Source organism: Brachyhypopomus gauderio, chromosome 19, assembly GCF_052324685.1.
Source record: "Brachyhypopomus gauderio isolate BG-103 chromosome 19, BGAUD_0.2, whole genome shotgun sequence".
NCBI classification, from domain to species: Eukaryota; Metazoa; Chordata; class Actinopteri; order Gymnotiformes; family Hypopomidae; genus Brachyhypopomus; species Brachyhypopomus gauderio.
Genome location: NC_135229.1, coordinates 2,333,823 through 2,353,244, shown reverse-complemented (window position 1 = coordinate 2,353,244; position 19,422 = coordinate 2,333,823). Strand labels below are relative to the sequence as shown.

Below are 19,422 nucleotides of genomic sequence, written 5' to 3'. Positions count from 1 at the left end.
AACTTCTAACAATTTGGAGCTGTAGCAAGTGAAGTAGTAACCAAAAAGGCTTTCAAACGGACTATCAAAAAAAGTATGTTTAGCACAGATCTACTGCTAAGGCAAAATGTCAAGAGATTTGGCTAAATAGTAAAAAAAAAGTAAGTTTCAACAGAGCCTGCTAAAAACCCTCCTCTCACTCCGCCATCTTAAGCCTCCCTCCCCTGGCTTTAAGCCTGGTTTATACTTTCGCGAGCGACCGTAGCGCGCGACTCCGCCCACCTCGCGCGACCCTGCGCGAGCGGTGTAGGCGTTTATACTTTCGCGAACGTCGCGAGCGTCGCTGCAGTGTTCTCCGAAACGATAGGTGGCGATAGGTGGCAGTGGAGAATAAAAAACCCTTGCAAAACCGGTGAAAGAACATTTTTACCTGACCAGAGACCGTATATATACACACCAGGCATCAAACATAAATATGGCTTTGCAATGTTGTCCGAAATGATATGTGGTAGTATAAAGAAACACCCCTCAAAAAAAGGGGAATGAACATTTACCTGACGCATTTTGATGTTGCTTTGTGTTTCAGGTTTGAAAAGTGGTGGAATTTAGGCTAAAGTACATTAAAATGTTGAAATTACGTTAACAAATACGAGCCTCTTGTAATTCCAGGACGAAACATGAGAGAACGTGAAGACGTTAAGATTGGGCGTTTTGAAAATAAACAACCATTAAATAATGTGATAAAAAGCGAATTATTTCGAGTATATATATTAATATTTAACTTAATTATGTTTATCGTGCTGGAAAATATTTAAATGGGCCTTGAAAGTGCCGTACAAGTGCTTTAATTCCACCTTGTATAGGTGTATGAACTCTGCAAACATGACTTTGTTGATCGCGCTGAAGCGCGGCGCGCGCGCGAAGTTACAAAATTCGGGAGGTGCACGACCTCGCGCCGCGACAGCGCGCGATGCCCTCGCGCACGGGCGGAGCCTCCGCGATTACGTCATTTTCGCCGCGCGGACCCTCGCGCCGCTCGCGGCGCGTCGAGTATAAACCAGGCTTTAAGCCTGGTTTATACTTTCGCGAGTGACTGTAGCGCGCGGCTCCGCCCACCTCGCGCGACCCTGCGCGAGCGGTGTAGGCGTTTATACTTTCGCGAACGTCGCGAGCGTCGCTGCAGTGTTCTCCGAAACGATAGGTGGCGATAGGTGGCAGTGGAGAATAAAAAACCCCTGCAAAACCGGTGAAAGAACATTTTACCTGACCAGAGACCGTATATATACACCAGGCATCAAACATAAATATGACTTTGCAATGTTGTCCGAAACTATATGTGGTAGTATAAAGAAACACCCCTCAAAAAAAAGGGAATGAACATTTACCTGACGCATTTTAATGTTGCTTTGTGTTTCAGGTTTGAAAAGTGCTGGAATTTAGGCTAAAGTACATTAAAATGTTGAAATTACGTTAACAAATACGAGCCTCTTGTAATTCCAGGACGAAACATGAGAGAACGTGAAGACGTTAAGATTGGGCGTTTTGAAAATAAACAACCATTAAATAATGTGATTAAAATGCGAATTATTTCGATTCATTTCGAGTATATGTATAAATATTTAACTTAATTAAGTTTAACGTGCTGGGAAATATTGAAATGGACCTTTAAAGTGACGTACAAGTGCTTTAATTCCACCTTGTTTAGGTGTATGAACCCGGCAAACATGACTTTGTCCATCGCGCTGAAGCGCGGCGCGCGCGCGAAGTTACAAAATTCGAGAGGTGCACGACCTCGCGCCGCGACAGCGCGCGAGGCCCTCGCGCACGGGCGGAGCCACCGCGATTACGTCATTTTCGCCGCGCGGACCCTCGCGCCGCTCGCGGCGCGTCGAGTATAAACCAGGCTTTACAAGGTTGAATTAAAGCATTTGTACGTCAATTTAAAGGTCCATTTCAATATTTCCCAGCACGTTAAACTTAATTAAGTTAAATATTTATACATATACTCGAAATGAATCGAAATAATTCGCTTTTTATCACATTATTTAATGGTTGTTTATTATCAAAACGCCCAATCTTAACTTCTTCACGTTCTCTCATGTTTCGTTAACGTAATTTCAACATTTTAATGTACTTTAGCCTAAATTCCAGCACTTTTCAAACATGAAACTCAAAGCAACATCAAAATGCGTCAGGTAAATGTTCATTCCACTTTTTTTGAGGGGTGTTTCTTTATACTACCACATATCGATTCGGACAACATTGCAAAGCCATATTTATGTTTGATGCCTGGTGTATATATCTGGTCAGGTAAAAATGTTCTTTCCCCGGTTTTGCAGAGGTTTTTTATTCTCCACTGCTACCTATCGCCACCTATCGTTTCGGAGAACACTGCAGCGACGCTCGCGACGTTCGCGAAAGTATAAACGCCTACACCGCTCGCGCAGGGTCGCGCGAGGTGGGCGGAGCCGCGCGCTACGGTCGCTCCGGTGTAGGCGTTTATACTTTCGCGAACGTCGCGAGCGTCGCTGCAGTGTTCTCCGAAACGATAGGTGGCAATAGGTGGCAGTGGAGAATAAAAAACCTCTGCAAAACCGGTGAAAGAACATTTTTACCTGACCAGAGACCGTATATATACACCAGGCATCAAACATAAATATGACTTTGCAATGTTGTCCGAAACTATATGTGGTAGTATAAAGAAACACCCCTCAAAAAAAGGGGAATGAACATTTACCTGACGCATTTTAATGTTGCTTTGTGTTTCAGGTTTGAAAAGTGCTGGAATTTAGGCTAAAGTACATTAAAATGTTGAAATTACGTTAACAAATACGAGCCTCTTGTAATTCCAGGGCGAAACATGAGAGGACGTGAAGACGTTAAGATTGGGCGTTTTGAAAATAAACAACCATAAACTAATGTGATAAAAAAACACATTAAATAATGTGATAAAAAAGCGAATTATTTCGATTCATTTCGAGTATATGTATAAATATTTAACTTAATTAAGTTTAACGTGCTGGGAAATATTGAAATGGACCTTTAAAGTGACGTACAAGTGCTTTAATTCCACCTTATAAAGGTGTATGAACCCGGCAAACATGACTTTGTCCGTCGCGCTGAAGCGCGGCGCGCGCGCGAAGTTACAAAATTCGAGAGGTGCACGACCTCGCGCCGCGACAGCGCGCGAGGCCCTCGCGCACGGGCGGAGCCACAGCGATTACGTCATTTTCGCCGCGCGGACCCTCGCGCCGCTCGCGGCGCGTCAAGTGGTGCAAACATGACTTTGTCCATCGCGCTGAAGCGCGGCGCGCGCGCGAAGTTACAAAATTCGAGAGGTGCACGACCTCGCGCCGCGACAGCGCGCGAGGCCCTCGCGCACGGGCGGAGCCACAGCAATTACGTCATTTTCGCCGCGCGGACCCTCGCGCCGCTCGCGGCGCGTCAAGCCTGGTCCGCCCACCTCGCGCGACCCTGCGCGAGCGGTGTAGGCGTTTATACTTTCGCGAACGTCGCTGCAGTGTTCTCCGAAACGATAGGTGGCGATAGGTGGCAGTGGAGAATAAAAAACCCATGCAAAACCGGTGAAAGAACATTTTTACCTGACCAGAGACCGTATATATACACACCAGGCATCAAACATAAATATGACTTTGCAATGTTGTCCGAAACTATATGTGGTAGTATAAAGAAACACCCCTCAAAAAAGGGGAATGAACATTTACCTGACGCATTTTAATGTTGCTTTGTGTTTCAGGTTTGAAAAGTGCTGGAATTTAGGTTAAAGTACATTAAAATGTTGAAATTACGTTAACAAATACGAGCCTCTTGTAATTCCAGGGCGAAACATGAGAGAACGTGAAGACGTTAAGATTGGGCGTTTTGAAAATAAACAACCATAAACTAATGTGATAAAAAAAGCGAATTATTTCCATTCATTTCGAGTATATGTATAAATATTTAACTTAATTAAGTTTAACGTGCTGGGAAATATTGAAATGGACCTTTAAAGTGACGTACAAGTGCTTTAATTCCACCTTGTATAGGTGTATGAACCCGGCAAACATGACTTTGTCCATCGCGCTGAAGCGCGGCGCGCGCGCGAAGTTACAAAATTCGAGAGGTGCACGACCTCGCGCCGCGACAGCGCGCGAGGCCCTCGCGCACGGGCGGAGCCACAGCGATTACGTCATTTTCGCCGCGCGGACCCTCGCGGCGCTCGCGGCGCGTCAAGTATAAAGCCTGGTTTATACTTTCGCGAGCGACCGTAGCGCGCGGCTCCGCCCACCTCGCGCGACCCTGCGCGAGCGGTGTAGGCGTTTATACTTTCGCGAACGTCGCGAGCGTCGCTGCAGTGTTCTCCGAAACGATAGGTGGCGATAGGTGGCAGTGGAGAATAAAAAACCTCTGCAAAACCGGGGAAAGAACATTTTTACCTGACCAGAGACCGTATATATACACATCAGGCATTAAACGTAAATATGACTTTGCAATGTTGTCCGAAACTATATGTGGTAGTATAAAGAAACACCCCTCAAAAAAAAGGGAATGAACATTTACCTGACGCATTTTAATGTTGCTTTGTGTTTCAGGTTTGAAAAGTGCTGGAATTTAGGCTAAAATACTTGAAAATGTTGAAATTACGTTAACAAATACGAGCCTCTTGTAATTCCAGGACGAAACATGAGAGAACGTGAAGACGTTAAGATTGGGCGTTTTGAAAATAAACAACCATTAAATAATGTGATAAAAAAGCGAATTATTTCGATTCATTTCGAGTGTATGTATAAATATTTAACTTAATTAAGTTTAACGTGCTGGGAAATATTGAAATTGACCTTTAAAGTGACGTACAAGTGCTTTAATTCCACCTTGTATAGGTGTATGAACCCGGCAAACATGACTTTGTCCATCGCGCTGAAGCGCGGCGCGCGCGCGAAGTTACAAAATTCGAGAGGTGCACGACCTCGCGCCGCGACAGCGCGCGAGGCCCTCGCGCACGGGCGGAGCCACAGTGATTACGTCATTTTCGCCGCGCGGACCCTCGCGCCGCTCGCGGCGCGTCGAGTATAAACCAGGCTTAAACCAGGCTTTAGGTGCTTTCAGCGCGTGCCCTCGCGAGCATCTTGCCCTGGGGCGGGACAGCAGTGACGTCAGCTCCGCGAGGATGCCGAGACCCCGCGCATGCGCAAGGGGGCGCGGTCTGGTACGGGAGAGACAGCGGGCGGAGCCTGTACCGTCAGTACTGCTGATGCAACGGACGCGTGCTCGCTCTCTCTCTCTCTCGCTCTCTCTCTCACACACACACACACACACACACACACAGCAGGGGCGCTCTAAAGCAAACGAACAGGTACAGATATACAACACCCACAAAAACAAAATGTCTTCAGAGTGATTATATTAAAAGTTACACAACAATAAACCCAGATCACAATACCGAATCTAACTACAGTGATGGAAAATGTACTCACATTTGTAGTGCAGGAACCGCTGATGTTGGACTGCAAACACGTGCAAGCTGGTTCGCTTTAGATGTGTGACAGAAAACTGCATTCTGGGAAATGAAGTTCCTTATGCCAATGCCTTAACTACCTCTTGGTTTATTTAGAAAGTTAAATTAGTTCAGAAGTTCTAGTAATATGACTGTACAGTAATAATTAAACACACACACACACACACACACACACACACACACACACACACACACACACACACACACACACTCTCTCTCTCTCTCTCTCTCACACACACACACACACACACACAAACACACACACACACATTCTCTCTCTGCTCTCTATCTATGCCTGTTCTCAGTTATATTTACACCTAGTCAGTTATAAATCCTGTGTTGACCATACAAATGCAATGGTTGAAAATGTTTTTTTCTGTAAATACACATTCATTTTATTATCCAATTGAACAGACTCTATATCATTAGACTTTAGACACTGACTTGATTTAAAACATCCATATTATTTTACAATCCCTTTTTCAAAGAAAAGAAACATTTTCATTTGAATAATAACAGCTATACAAAGACAGGATAGTCGGTACATCAACTGACTTAGAAAGTGTTCTAACTTCTGTCAATGCAGATTTGGTGACCATGTACTTGAAGATCAAGAGAGCCCCCCCCCATCTCCACACTGAGTGAACAGTGATGTGTGTGTGTGTGTGTGTGTGTGTGTGTGTGTGTGTGTGTGTGTGTGTACGGGGCTGGCTTGCGTTATGAGGATAGCACAAGGAACAACAGCATCTGATATCATGCACTAATGTGCTAGACTTGAAATGGCATGCAGATATGGCGTGTGCACAAGTGCCTTCCAAACGAATCATACAGACAGCCAGTGGCCTTTAACCTCCGGTCATGGTGCATTAAAACATTCCACTTGTGAGGGATAAAAGCATCTGTGTAGTTGACATCATGTTTCCTGTTTCCCTGACTCAATAAAACCTTTCACCATTCTTAGAATCTTTTCTCTGTGTACCAAACTAAATATATATATTTTTCCTTCAAATGTATTCAAGCTTCAAAGGGTCAACAGAAAAGGGAGGTCCAAAATAAGAAAACATTTTTGTCAAGTATGTACACAGGACATAAAATAACAAATATAAAAATGAAACCCAACGAAGAAAAAAAAAAGGACCAAAATACAGGTAAACATTTATGCATTTCAGGACAAATCTTATTACTATTCATCTTTGTGTATTTCTCCAGAAACAAACAAAAAAGTACATACGTCTGACATAAATTGATCTGTATTGCATACATATACCTAGACACACACATATATGTGACCACTGAGAAATCAAGTGTGTTTAGGCACCTCTGATGTAATAGTTTGTGTTCTTTTGAGTTAGAACATCGCAGATCTTTGAGTTCTCATAAAGTTCTAGAACGACGTCATCACTGGTCAGCTGGTGCTCGTAGGACTCCCCGTTTCTCTGGACCCCTGAAGCGGGGCTTTGGTTCTAGAAGGTTCTAGAAGGTTCTAGAAGGTCCCAACACTCTGGTGGTGTTTGTGTGGTCAGGCTGGAATAGGACAAGGGTGGTGCGAACGGGGGGGGGGGGGGGGGGGGGCGAGTGTGGGACGTCCTCAGGCAGGGAGATGACGAGGTTCTTGACTGGACTCCTCCGTCTCTGGGGACGCCTGAGCGGGGCGGGGGGGTGAAGGGAAGTGGAACCTCTCTGCGCGGTCGTTGTAGCTGGGGGAAGAGGAAGGGGAGTGCGCCGCCCAGCGGGAGGGGGGCCGGCGGTTGGCAGGACGGGCTGGCCGCTGGAAGCAGGAGTCTAGGGGCGGAGCCACTGCTGTTCGTGGGAGGTCCTTGAGATGGGAAATCCAATGGCAGACACACAGTTAGACAGAGCCATAAAGCTAAAAAATAAAGTCTAACTGTATATTATATATCAAATATAGTATTTAAACATTTAAACTAACTGTAAGTGGGGTTAGATACTCCTAACTAGATATATGCTAGATCTAGTTGTAGACCTCTACAGAGAACTGTAAGAGATCACCTTTATGTTTAATGAGTGGGCAGAAATGCGAAACATGGTTCATGAGCAAATATGGAGTGAACACACACAAAAAAGCAACCAATAACATTACAAATGTTGAGATACGAGTGAGACGAGATAAGAGTGAGATGAGATGAGATTGAGATGAGATTGAGATGAGGTAAGATGTGTTTGTTGTGCAGCTAGATGAAATAGGAAAGTTTAACACTGTGCGAGTGTATCACTTTCTGACAGTGTAGCGACTGTGTTGATCTCGTTATAACCTCATTCAGAGTTGCTAATGAGGCCCAATATTAGCAAACCAGTCTGACAGCAGTAACTGTTTTATAATGAGGACGCGTGTGTTAGGAGGACGCATGTTTTAGGGGGACGCGTGTGCTGGGTGTGAAGTCACAGGGCTGGAAACAGGAGGATGGGTTAGAACTCCACGGATGAACATGAAGACACGGCGTCGCGCGGAGCGTAGCACTATAGCATGCAGCAGTGATATGGCCACACACACACACACACACACACACACACACGAGGATCCAGGGAGGATCCAGAGAGTGAAACCTCAGTGAGAGTCAGAGCTCATGTTCACACAGCCGTGACTAACCACAACAGACAGAACTGTGAAGGACCTGAGAAAGGTGTAGAAATGGAAGATGACGATGATGAACAAAAACAACACACACACACACACACACACACACACACACACACACACACACACACACACACACACACAGGAGCTACCAGAATTCTCAGTGAAACAACATTCAGCGACTATGAACCATTCAGAATATCCAAAAAGCTCTCAGAGGACACTCAGTTTGCCAGTGAACAGGAACATTTTGTGGTAAACAGCTGTTGGAGACCTGGTGTCAGTGCCAGAAACACACTCCGTCTTTTTTGGCCTGATAGCTTTTTGGATTTATTTATTTATTTCGGTTATTGATGGAATCAATGAATCAGTGAGAGTGAAGTTCACGCGCGTGGTTCTTTGCCGGTACAGTGAGACACAAAGATGACGTGTGTGGTGTGTGCCCTCGGAACCCACCAATGAGACTCTATCCCTCAGTGTATATGACTGCTGGCATGCAGCGACTGGGTGGCGTGGCTGTGACTGACCAATAGGAAACAAGGTGGGAAGGCGGGAGAGACACTACACGGGTGAGGTGGCCGTGAGGTCAAAGGTCATAGTAGAGGAACTTACAGCAAGGCGTGTGCACGCGAGAGGCATTATAGTCCCCAGGGAGCAGTGAATAAGACAGTTTGGTTCTGGAGACCCAGAGAGGGAGACAGGTGTAAAAACCGGTCAGCACAAACACACAATCTCATCAGACACAGGAGAGGGCTAAACAAGGCCCGGGTCATGAGGCTCCGTGTGGACGGGTCAGTGCAGGGTACCGGAGGTCCCCTCCTCTCCCTGTGGGACCTGGGGAAAGGGGCGGGGCAGGGGGCGGGGTTTACATGACTATCCTCACTGTCCATTCAGAGGAAGAACACCCAAAGTGTGCTGGTGACTACATCTAGATAGGGCACTCTGCTGTGTACTGAAGTGTACAGCATTCAAATCTACGTGTGTGTTTCTGTAATTACTAAACTGAATTTACATCTCAGATTAAATTTAGTTCCACGGACTGGCTGCAGTCTAATGGCAGTGATTTCATCATACCTGCTTCTTGAAGTCCAGCCTCAGACTTACTGATGAGCTCTTTAAGATCAGAGAACTCGGTCCTTTATAACTTAAAATACAGTAGCTGAGTGATGATGTGAACACTACAGCAAAGTACAACATCCATTTCACTATAATGTCTTTAATATCTCCACCGTATTCATAAAGACTTGAATTGAAATGATTTTTAAAAGGAGGCACCAGATTATAATTCTACACTGTTCAAGGGTATAATCGTACAGTAGATTTGTGCCCAGCCCCCTCTAGTCTGGTCTCATTGTGCTCATCTTCCAAATGGACAGAACGTAGCTGCTGCCCTGGGGGGTATCTGTGTTAGTGAGGGGGGCAGGAGTGTTGGGGTATCTGTGTTAGTGAGGGGTGGCAAGAGTGTTGGGGTATCTGCGTTAGTGAGGGGGGCAGGAGTGTCGGGGTATCTGTGTTAGTGAGGGGGGCAGGAGTGTCGGGGTATCTGTGTTAGTGAGGGGGGCAGGAGTGTCGGGGTATCTGTGTTAGTGAGGGGGGGCAGGAGTGTCGGGGTATCTGTGTTAGTGAGGGGGGCAGGAGTGTCGGGGTATCTGTGTTAGTGAGGGGGGGCAGGAGTGTCGGGGTATCTGTGTTAGTGAGGGGGGCAGGAGTGTCGGGGTATGTGTTAGTGAGGGGGGCAGGAGTGTTGGGGTATCTGTGTTAGTGAGGGGGGCAGCAGTGTCGGGGTATCTGTGTTAGTGAGGGGGGCAGGAGTGTCGGGGTATCTGTGTTAGTGAGGGGGGCAGGAGTGTCGGGGTATCTGTGTTAGTGAGGGGGGCAGGAGTGTCGGGGTATCTGTGTTAGTGAGGGGGGGCAGGAGTGTCGGGGTATCTGTGTTAGTGAGGGGGGCAGGAGTGTCGGGGTATCTGTGTTAGTGAGGGGGGGCAGGAGTGTCGGGGTATCTGTGTTAGTGAGGGGGGCAGGAGTTTCGGGGTATCTGTGTTAGTGAGGGGGGCAGGAGTGTCGGGGTATCTGTGTTAGTGAGGGGGGCAGGAGTGTTGGGGTATCTGTGTTAGTGAGAGGGGCAGGAGTGTCGGGGTATCTGCGTTAGTGAGGGGGGCAGGAGTGTTGGGGTATCTGTGTTAGTGAGGGGGGCAGGAGTGTCGGGGTATCTGCGTTAGTGAGGGGGGCAGGAGTGTCGGGGTATCTGTGTTAGTAAGGAAGGCAGGATTGTCGGGGTATCTGCGTTAGTGAGGGGGGCAGGAGTGTCGGGGTATCTGCGTTAGTGAGGGGGCAGGAGTGTCGGGGTATCTGCGTTAGTGAGGGGGGCAGGAGTGTCGGGGTATCTGCGTTAGTGAGGGGGGCAGGAGTGTCGGGGTATCTGTGTTAGTGAGGGGGGGCAGGAGTGTCGGGGTATCTGCGTTAGTGAGGGGGCAGGAGTGTCGGGGTATCTGCGTTAGTGAGGGGGCAGGAGTGTTGGGGTATCTGCAGGCAGGTAAGCTGGCGGTAGCAGCAGAAGCAGCAAGCGTTCCTCCGTCCTCCTCCGCCCCCGAGCGCTACACCCACGCTACGCCCGGGGCGAGAGCGCGTGCGTGCGGGCCGGCCGGCCTCGTTTACCTCGATGCATCCCGGCTTGTCGGCGTCGGCCGTCCTGTGCGTGGCGGGCCGCCTCTCCTCCCTGAGGGTCTGTTCCAGCAGCTTCCTGTTGAGGATCCGGGCCGCGTTCTCGGCCAGCGTGTGTCCGGGCGGTGCCGACAGGTCCTGCCTGATGCTGGTGGCGTCCGGGGTCTTTTCGCCCTCTGCCGACGGCTGCACGGGACTGGGTGACCGACCCCTGGAAGTCCGGGTCACCTCGGGGGGCGCCGGGACCGGGGCGGAGTCGGAGGTGGGGCGGGACCGGCTGGGTGAGCGGTTGAACTTCTGCATGGGGTCGTAGGTGATGGGGGTGTGGTCGATGATGTTGAAGAGGCTGGAGAGGCCGTCGTTGATGGTGGTGTGGACGGGGCTGTCCCGCGTGGTCGTGGATCTCGCCCAGGCCGACTCGCTGTTGCCCTTCGGAGGCTGGGTGGTGACGGCGGGCGGGGGGGCCCTGGAGGGGCCGCAGGGCGTCTCGGGCCGCCCCTGGACGACGACGACGGCGGGGGCGGGGCCGGCAGAGGAGGGTTTGCGCTGGAGCTTGGGGGAGCCGTATTTGGGGGAGCAACACGGGCGTTCGAACTTGGCCTGCACGGCGGGCGAGTACTGCACCTTACGGAGGCTTCGCGAGGGTGAAGAGATGGGGGTGGAGCCCCCACCCTTGGGCGTGAGGCAGCGGTGCGGGCTGCTGGTCAGGGCGCGCAGCCCGTCCGTCTGCAGGCCCACGCTGACCGCCTGCGTGGTCTGCGTGGCCCGGGAGGTCAGGCCGTTGGTCTGGCACGCCGCGTCTCGCTGCCGGCGCTCGGGGGGGCTGGGGGCGGGGCCGGAGCGGATGGCGTTGCGTACGGAGAACGCCACCTCCTTCATGTCGTCGCTGAGGTTGCGAGAGAGCTCCATCTCCAGCTCCAGCGCGGTGGCGTACCCCGCCGTGGCGCACAGGGGCGCGTGGCGGTCGCCCGGCCTCAACCCGCCCTCCAGGTGACCCCGCAGGTCGCACGGCCACTTCCCGCCAAAAACCTCCTCCCCCTCCCCCGCCGCCTTCGACTTGCCCACTTTGGAGAACACGCACTCCTGCTCGGGGGGTCCGGCCGCCGCACACTCCCCCCGCGTGGGGCTGTGGAGGATGTGAACCCCGAAAGCGTCCTGCCCCGTAGCGCCCCGCACCGCCAGCTTCTGCCCCTGATCCGGACCGCTCATGGTGTTGGTGGTCATGGTGGCGCTGGTGGTGAGGTACCAGGAGGCCGGCTGGAACGCGTCCGGACAGCGGTCGGGTCTCCGGACATCCGCCCTCTCCGCCCACGCCTCCATCACCGGTTGCTGGAGCACAGGGCCTGGGATGGGGCAGGGGGTCAGCGCGCTCGCCGACAGGTCCCAGCCCTTGTTGTTAAACTCCTCGATGTACTTGAGGTCGTCCGGAGAAAGGGGCGGAGTCACTTCGTCCCGCCCACCCTCACCTGACTTGCTCTTGTCTGGTAGGAAGGGAGAGCTGTCCATCAAACGCTGGAAGTCACTCATGGAGCACACAGACTTTGCCCTGGGGAAACAAGGTAGCACAAGCTGCTTCATACGCCATCACCACAAACATATTTCACAATTCAAATGAAAAGAATCATTCGTTTATCTTCATTCTGTTTATATCCAGTTATCAGCAGCCAGATCAACAGTGTAAACAGAACTCATTTGATCTAAAGAGGTCCAGTACTTGGGAACTTGGAAATCAAGTTATCATGTCATACTGATGTGCTGATGTGCAGACACCCTGGAGGAGACAGACACTGGTAGACACGGGGAGACACTGGGAGACATGGGGAGACACTGGGAGACATGGGGAGACGTGTAGAGACACGGGGAGAAACCCAGATGGGGTCACAAACCCGAGATCCCAGTGCAAACATTCTAACGTCCAAGCCACTGTGCTGCCCTGAAGGTCCTAGATATGGACGGCACACACACACACACACACACACACACACACACACACACACACACACACACACACACACAGTACCTGAGAAGGCTACCACTGCCCATCTCCTCGTCAGGATAGAGTGCAGCACCTGTTCTGTCTGAGATCTCATTCAGTGCCTGTAACACAGCAGTCAGTGCAGACACACAATTACACATCCACAAGCCACGCCCTCCAGCCACGCCCCCGCCCCCCCAGCCACGCCCTCCTCCTGTGGCTGTGTCCTACCTCATTCAGGCAGGGGAACCTCTTCTCGCTCTCCAGTCTGGATGGGGGCGGGACCTCAGCCTCACTGGGCGGGTCCAGGGACAGGGCGTCCAGGAACAGGCTCTCCGGCGGGCGGGGCCCGTCACCAGGCCGCACCCTCCCCGCCGCCCCTCGTTCCTCGGGACCCGCCTCCGGGTCTGAGAATGACCTGGTGGGCGGCGCCGGAGCCCCGCGTGGGGACCGTGGAGACCTGGGGGGGGGCGGGGGCGGGCGCGAACCATCCTGAGGGGGGGCCAAGATTTGTGCCATGCCTCCTTCAGACAGCGGAACCCCCTCGGAGTGGCACAATGGTATCTCCCGCTGGTTCTACCACGAGGAAAGGAAAGTTACTATTACAACCCAGAAATTTGATTCTTAAGTCAATATTGCTCCAAAACGTCGACTAACTAATCAGAGGATTTAGCTGAAGCTGAGGTGACCTCTGACCCCTGACCTTCTCCGAGCGTCTGCGAAGGTCGCGAATGCTGCGCTCCCACTCCTGGCGTTCGCGCTCGAAGGCGTCGAGGAGCTCGGCGCGCTCACGCACCCAGCGACGCTCGCTGTGCTGCAGTCTCCAGCGCAGCTCCAGGGCCTGGGCGTGGCTGTCGGCCAGGAGCCGCCGTTGCTCCTCCCATGGGGCGGAGTCTGGACCGCCTCCTGACGCTGAGGTGCCACCACTTGTGTCCTCCAGCTGCTGAGACGGGTGTAGACACGGAGGGTGCACACGCACGCATGCGTGCGCGCACACACACACACACACACACACACACACACACACAAACACACACACACCACAGTTTCTTTTATTACTGCGATATTGAGTTATTGCATATTACTCTCTATGTGTATATTTGTCCACAGCTGTAAGACAGAGTCAGAGACGTAGACTGAAGGCTGGACGCAGACATGCACTCCCTCTGACAGACCACGAGTTAGTCTGAGAGCCCAACCAGGTAGAGTCACCTGTTCATGGCTGTCCTCTGACCACAGGCTCTCAGAGGTGCCTAAGCAGAGGGCAGAACCAGATGAATGTGCTGGAGAGCTGGGCCAGGTTTCCCCAGCATCATCTTACAACCCGGCTGGTGCAATTTGCTTTGTCAAATCCGTTTGATCATCCCACATAATTCGCCTTTTAAACCTTTATGTCTCCATTCTACAGAATCCAATTTAAATATACGTCAAACCAAGCAGGCAGGCTGAGATCTGATGCACTTTGCTCTCTATATAAACACAAACTCGATTCTGTATGTGTTCCTAGAACTGAAGGCGTTTTCACAGTAGAAATCGTTCCTGTACCCTGGATCTAAATCTCTGGCCTGACTCAGTCCAGATGTGTGTACCACTGGACCCTGCAGCACCATACAGGTAAGTCCTGCAGGTGTGTGCTGTGTGCAGGTGTGGTGTGATTAGTCAGGAAGCTGGTACAGCAGTTATCCAGGTATCCACACCTGGAGATCTACTACCTTGCGAGATGGCCACATTGTAGCAAAGACTGAAAATAGCAACCACACCCCAGACTGAAACTAGGTTTTCCAAGTTGTGTGTGTGTGTGTGTTGCTGCAGGCCTGTACACTGTGTGGCACTGAAGTTTAGTACCCAGGTGTGTGGAGGGGGCGTGGCCGTACCTGCATGAGACAGCTCCTCATTTCAGCACGCTGTATCTCCCAGGCAGCCCTCTCATTGGCCAGCGTCTGCTGCAGCTGACAGCGTCTCTGCGCCTCCTCTCGTAGCTCCGCCCTCAGCTCCTCGAGCAGCGATCGCAGGGCGTGCAGGACACGCCTACTGTCCTCTACCTGAGAGGGACAGACAGAGAGACAGAGGGACACACAAACAGAGAGACAGAGGGACATACAGACAGAGAGTCAGAGGGACACACACACAGAGAGACAGAGGGACAGACAGACAGAGAGACACACACACACAGAGACAGAGGGACAGACAGACAGAGGGACACACACACACAGAGACAGAGGGACAGACAGACAGAGAGACAGAGGGACACACACACACACAGAGACAGAGGGACAGACAGACAGAGAGACACACACAGAGACAGAGGGACAGACAGACAGAGAGTCAGAGGGACACACACACAGAGAGACAGAGGGACAGACAGACAGAGAGACACACACACAGAGACAGAGGGACATACAGACAGAGGGACACACACACACAGAGACAGAGGGACAGACAGACAGAGAGACAGAGGGACACACACACACACACAGAGACAGAGGGACAGACAGACAGAGAGACACACACAGAGACAGAGGGACAGACAGACAGAGAGACACACACACACAGAGACAGAGGGACATACAGACAGAGGGACACACACACACAGAGACAGAGGGACAGACAGAGAGACAGAGGGACACACACACACACAGAGACAGAGGGACAGACAGACAGAGAGACACACACAGAGACAGAGGGACAGACAGACAGAGAGACACACACACACAGAGACAGAGGGACATACAGACAGAGGGACACACACACACAGAGACAGAGGGACAGACAGACAGAGAGACAGAGGGACACACACACACACACAGAGACAGAGGGACATACAGACAGAGGGACACACACAGAGACAGAGGGACAGAGAGACAGAGGGACACACACACACAGAGACAGAGGGACATACAGACAGAGGGACACACACACACACAGACAGAGGGACAGACAGACAGAGAGACACACACACACAGAGACAGAGGGACAGACAGACAGAGAGACAGAGGGACACACACACACACACAGAGACAGAGGGACATACAGACAGAGGGACACACACAGAGACAGAGGGACAGAGAGACAGAGGGACACACACACACAGAGACAGAGGGACATACAGACAGAGGGACACACACACACAGAGACAGAGGGACAGACAGACAGAGAGACACACACACACAGAGACAGAGGGACAGACAGACAGAGGGACACACACACACACACAGAGACAGAGGGACATACAGACAGAGGGACACACACAGAGACAGAGGGACAGAGAGACAGAGGGACACACACACACAGAGACAGAGGGACATACAGACAGAGGGACACACACACACAGAGACAGAGGGACAGACAGACAGAGAGACACACACACACAGAGACAGAGGGACAGACAGACAGAGAGACAGAGGGACACACACACACAGAGACAGAGGGACAGAGAGACAGAGGGACAGACAGACAGAGAGACAGAGGGACACACACACACAGAGACAGAGGGACATACAGACAGAGGGACACACACACACAGAGACAGAGGGACAGACAGACAGAGAGACACACACACACAGAGACAGAGGGACAGACAGACAGAGAGACAGAGGGACACACACACACAGAGACAGAGGGACAGAGAGACAGAGGGACAGACAGACAGAGAGACAGAGGGACACACACACACACAGAGACAGAGGGACAGACAGACAGAGAGACACACACACAGAGACAGAGGGACAGACAGACAGAGAGACAGAGGGACACACACACACAGAGACAGAGGGACAGAGAGACAGAGGGACAGACAGACAGAGAGACAGAGGGACACACACACACAGAGACAGAGGGACATACAGACAGAGGGACACACACAGAGACAGAGGGACATACAGACAGAGAGACAGACAGAGGGACATACAGACAGAGGGACACACACAGAGACAGAGGGACATACAGACAGAGAGACAGACAGAGGGACACACAGGAGTGGGAAGGGAGGGGAGAGTTGCAAAGAGAAAGTGATAGTGGTAGTGAGAGAGGAAAGGAAGGTTTGTGGAGAGAAAGACAAGTGGAAAAGGAGAGAGGGAGAGAGGGAGAGAGGGAGAGAGGGAGAGAGGGAGAGAGGGAGAGGAGGTCATGTTCCAACATCAGACTCGCTGTCTCTCTGTTTTTCATATAGGCTACTTATATTCTTCAATCCTATAGGACGCATTTCTATCCAATCAAAACTGCTCGTTAGTTTGGCTGCAGGGTCTTGCTGCTGTGTTGTGCCCTGTTGGTGATAATTTGCTGTCACTAAGGGGACTGGCCTGTAGCAACAGGTGCCTTCTGTGTTTTATTAGTAAAACCTCACTGTCTACGCATAACCTTCCTCAGACAGACAGGTGGTAAGCCAGGTGACACGGCGTTTCTCCCTGAAAAGCTTTTCCCGTAGCTTCCCTTAAATTACAGCCTCACAAGAACTCAGCAAGGTCGGCCACTGCGTGTGTAAACGCCAGCCAGAGACGAAGCCCCCGTGCAGCTGCGGTTTCTGCACGCGGCACAATGAGGGGACTGTGTGGCTAACCGCTAGCAGCTCGCAATGACACTCTGCTCCGTCAGCCGTAGCTGAGGGAGAAGTGCTGAGCTGGAATGTGGAATCCATACAATAATCTGGAGGCTCTGTGCATAGTGTGTGTGTGTGTGTGTGTGTGTGTATATATATATAGTTTCCAAAGAAACAGTATGTTTCGGAGGGCCCTTCATTAGCTGTGCAAGCAAAATGCTTCTAGAAGTTCTAGAAGGAGAGACCAGTTTTTTTAGAGAAAGGAGATGTTTACATTTGATTATGATTGATTACTGATTGTATTTCTTGCAAGCAGTAGAACACTCCAGATTGGCAGCAGATACAACGCGATAAACCTTCTGTAGGTTCCAACTGTATCATGGTGACATGTATGGCTGCTGTTCTGGGATCAGGTCATATTTTAATAAAACAAGAAAGCGGGAAGCCAGTATGAATTAGCCTGGATGAAAGTCTGTTCCTAGAAGCACGCGTGGAAACAGCTGCTTGTCTGGGGCTTGGACGTCCGTCCCAACCGACCTGCGTTCACAGGGCAAGACCACCCGTGTCTACGGAGCAAACGTAGCAGTCCGGGGTCCCACTGGGCCGAGACGGAGCTGTCGGGTGCTTGATTAGCTTTCGCACTGGCCAAGCTGGAAGACCCCAGGATGGGATTACCCCCCCCAACCCAAAACACGATGTAAACACAATGTTACACAGAGGACAGTTCGTTGGTACCTGTTTCTGATGATGGAATCTTTCGGGGGATGGTATAAGGGGCCCAGGGTCTGAGACTTTCCCCCATATGGGCTGCAGACACTCCTTGTCCTCTTGCTCCGCCCCTCTGTCTTTGTGCTCCGCCCCTCCTGCTCCATGCTCCGCCCCTTCCTCTGGAAGGCTCTCCAGATGCTCAAACTGAGTGAACCAAGTGACATAGAGGGTGCATTACAACTGCATTAATGTAAGGAGTATGTAAAATATTTTATAAACAGTTACACTGAAGACTTATGACCTATAACTGCACATATTTTGACTCTTTGGCTTAATGTGAGGGATTCATGGTATTTGCACAACTGCACTGTCCATTTGGGAGTGGAGGTCCCCCAAAACCTATCATCATCGGCCATTTTGGCTCTGCATGGCTCCTCCATACACAACTTACTGCTTCTGGGAAGCCGTTATGGTCCATATTACCACTGGCAGCCATTTTGGCTCAAACTCACCTTTGCCTTCTCAACATCACACCTAAGCACGGACAGCCATACTGGCTCCACCATATTCTGCATCACCTACACGCTGCTACTACGGACTGGCTATCCCCTACCGGTCTCCATCTTGGCTCACCTCGCCGGCCGGCCCCTCCTCGGGGGCGTCGGCCCTGCGTCCGAGCCTCCAGTGCATGAGGATCCAGCGAAGCTTCATGTAGACGATGAGGCTGTTCTGGCGTAGGAGACGCACCTCCTGCTGTAGGAGGGCTCGCTCCTGCGGCCATGACGGCTCGCCGGGCTGCAGACCCTGCAGGTCCAGACCCCTGCGTACCTCCGCACGCCTCCTCTCCTCCTCCTGAGACGAGAGAGAGAGAGAGAGAGAGAGAGAGAGAGAGAGAGAGAGAGAGGGGAGAGAGAGAGAGAGAGAGAGAAGGGGGAAGGATAGGTGGTGTGTGGCCTTTTCTGAAGCACCGCACTGTCAAACAGAGAGCAGACGCCCCTACCTGGGAGATGGAGCCCGGAAGGCCTTCCAGCCCCATCAGGGGTCTCCTCTCTGGGTCGAGACACAGCTGCACCTCCCTGGAGGGCGTGCCCAAGTCCGGCAGGCCCGGGTCCCGAAACTGCACCCCGTCACAACAGAGAAAGATGTGGTCTCAGGACATATTACACAGTCTCGCTCTACGTGGCCTTCCTACCCAACTTACGCTCCTTCCTCTTTAATCACTGCAGGGTTCTGTTTTGAGAGGATTTCTGGGAGTGCACACAACCCGAGCTACTCGGTCTCGCCACGTTGAAGGTTATTTGTTGCCTGTACAGTGGAAATTCTTGCTTGTACTTTTCTGCAGGCCTTTCTGCTAAAGTAAGCTACACAGTCCTTCTCCCCTTTAAAAGGAGCTGAAGTGTGAAGACAGCAGGAAGTAACCTGGTTCTTCTGGGCTCCGTGGGGAGCAGGTGTCC

The 19,422-nt window shown here is 51.3% G+C and overlaps 1 protein-coding gene across 1 annotated transcript in view; it reads right to left on the bottom strand.

Annotated features, from left to right (window-relative positions):
- Positions 1-5,883: 5,883 nt before the first annotated feature.
- The window catches only part of mtcl1 (microtubule crosslinking factor 1), a 42,239-nt gene continuing 28,700 nt past the window's right edge, over positions 5,884-19,422 (bottom strand). The window contains 9 exon segments of the mRNA XM_076981787.1: positions 5,884-7,310; positions 10,746-12,297; positions 12,772-12,848; positions 12,958-13,302; positions 13,430-13,669; positions 14,601-14,768; positions 17,996-18,172; positions 18,602-18,820; positions 18,969-19,085. Of these exon segments, the coding sequence (XP_076837902.1) occupies positions 7,083-7,310; positions 10,746-12,297; positions 12,772-12,848; positions 12,958-13,302; positions 13,430-13,669; positions 14,601-14,768; positions 17,996-18,172; positions 18,602-18,820; positions 18,969-19,085 (3,123 nt within the window). The 3' untranslated portion in view covers positions 5,884-7,082.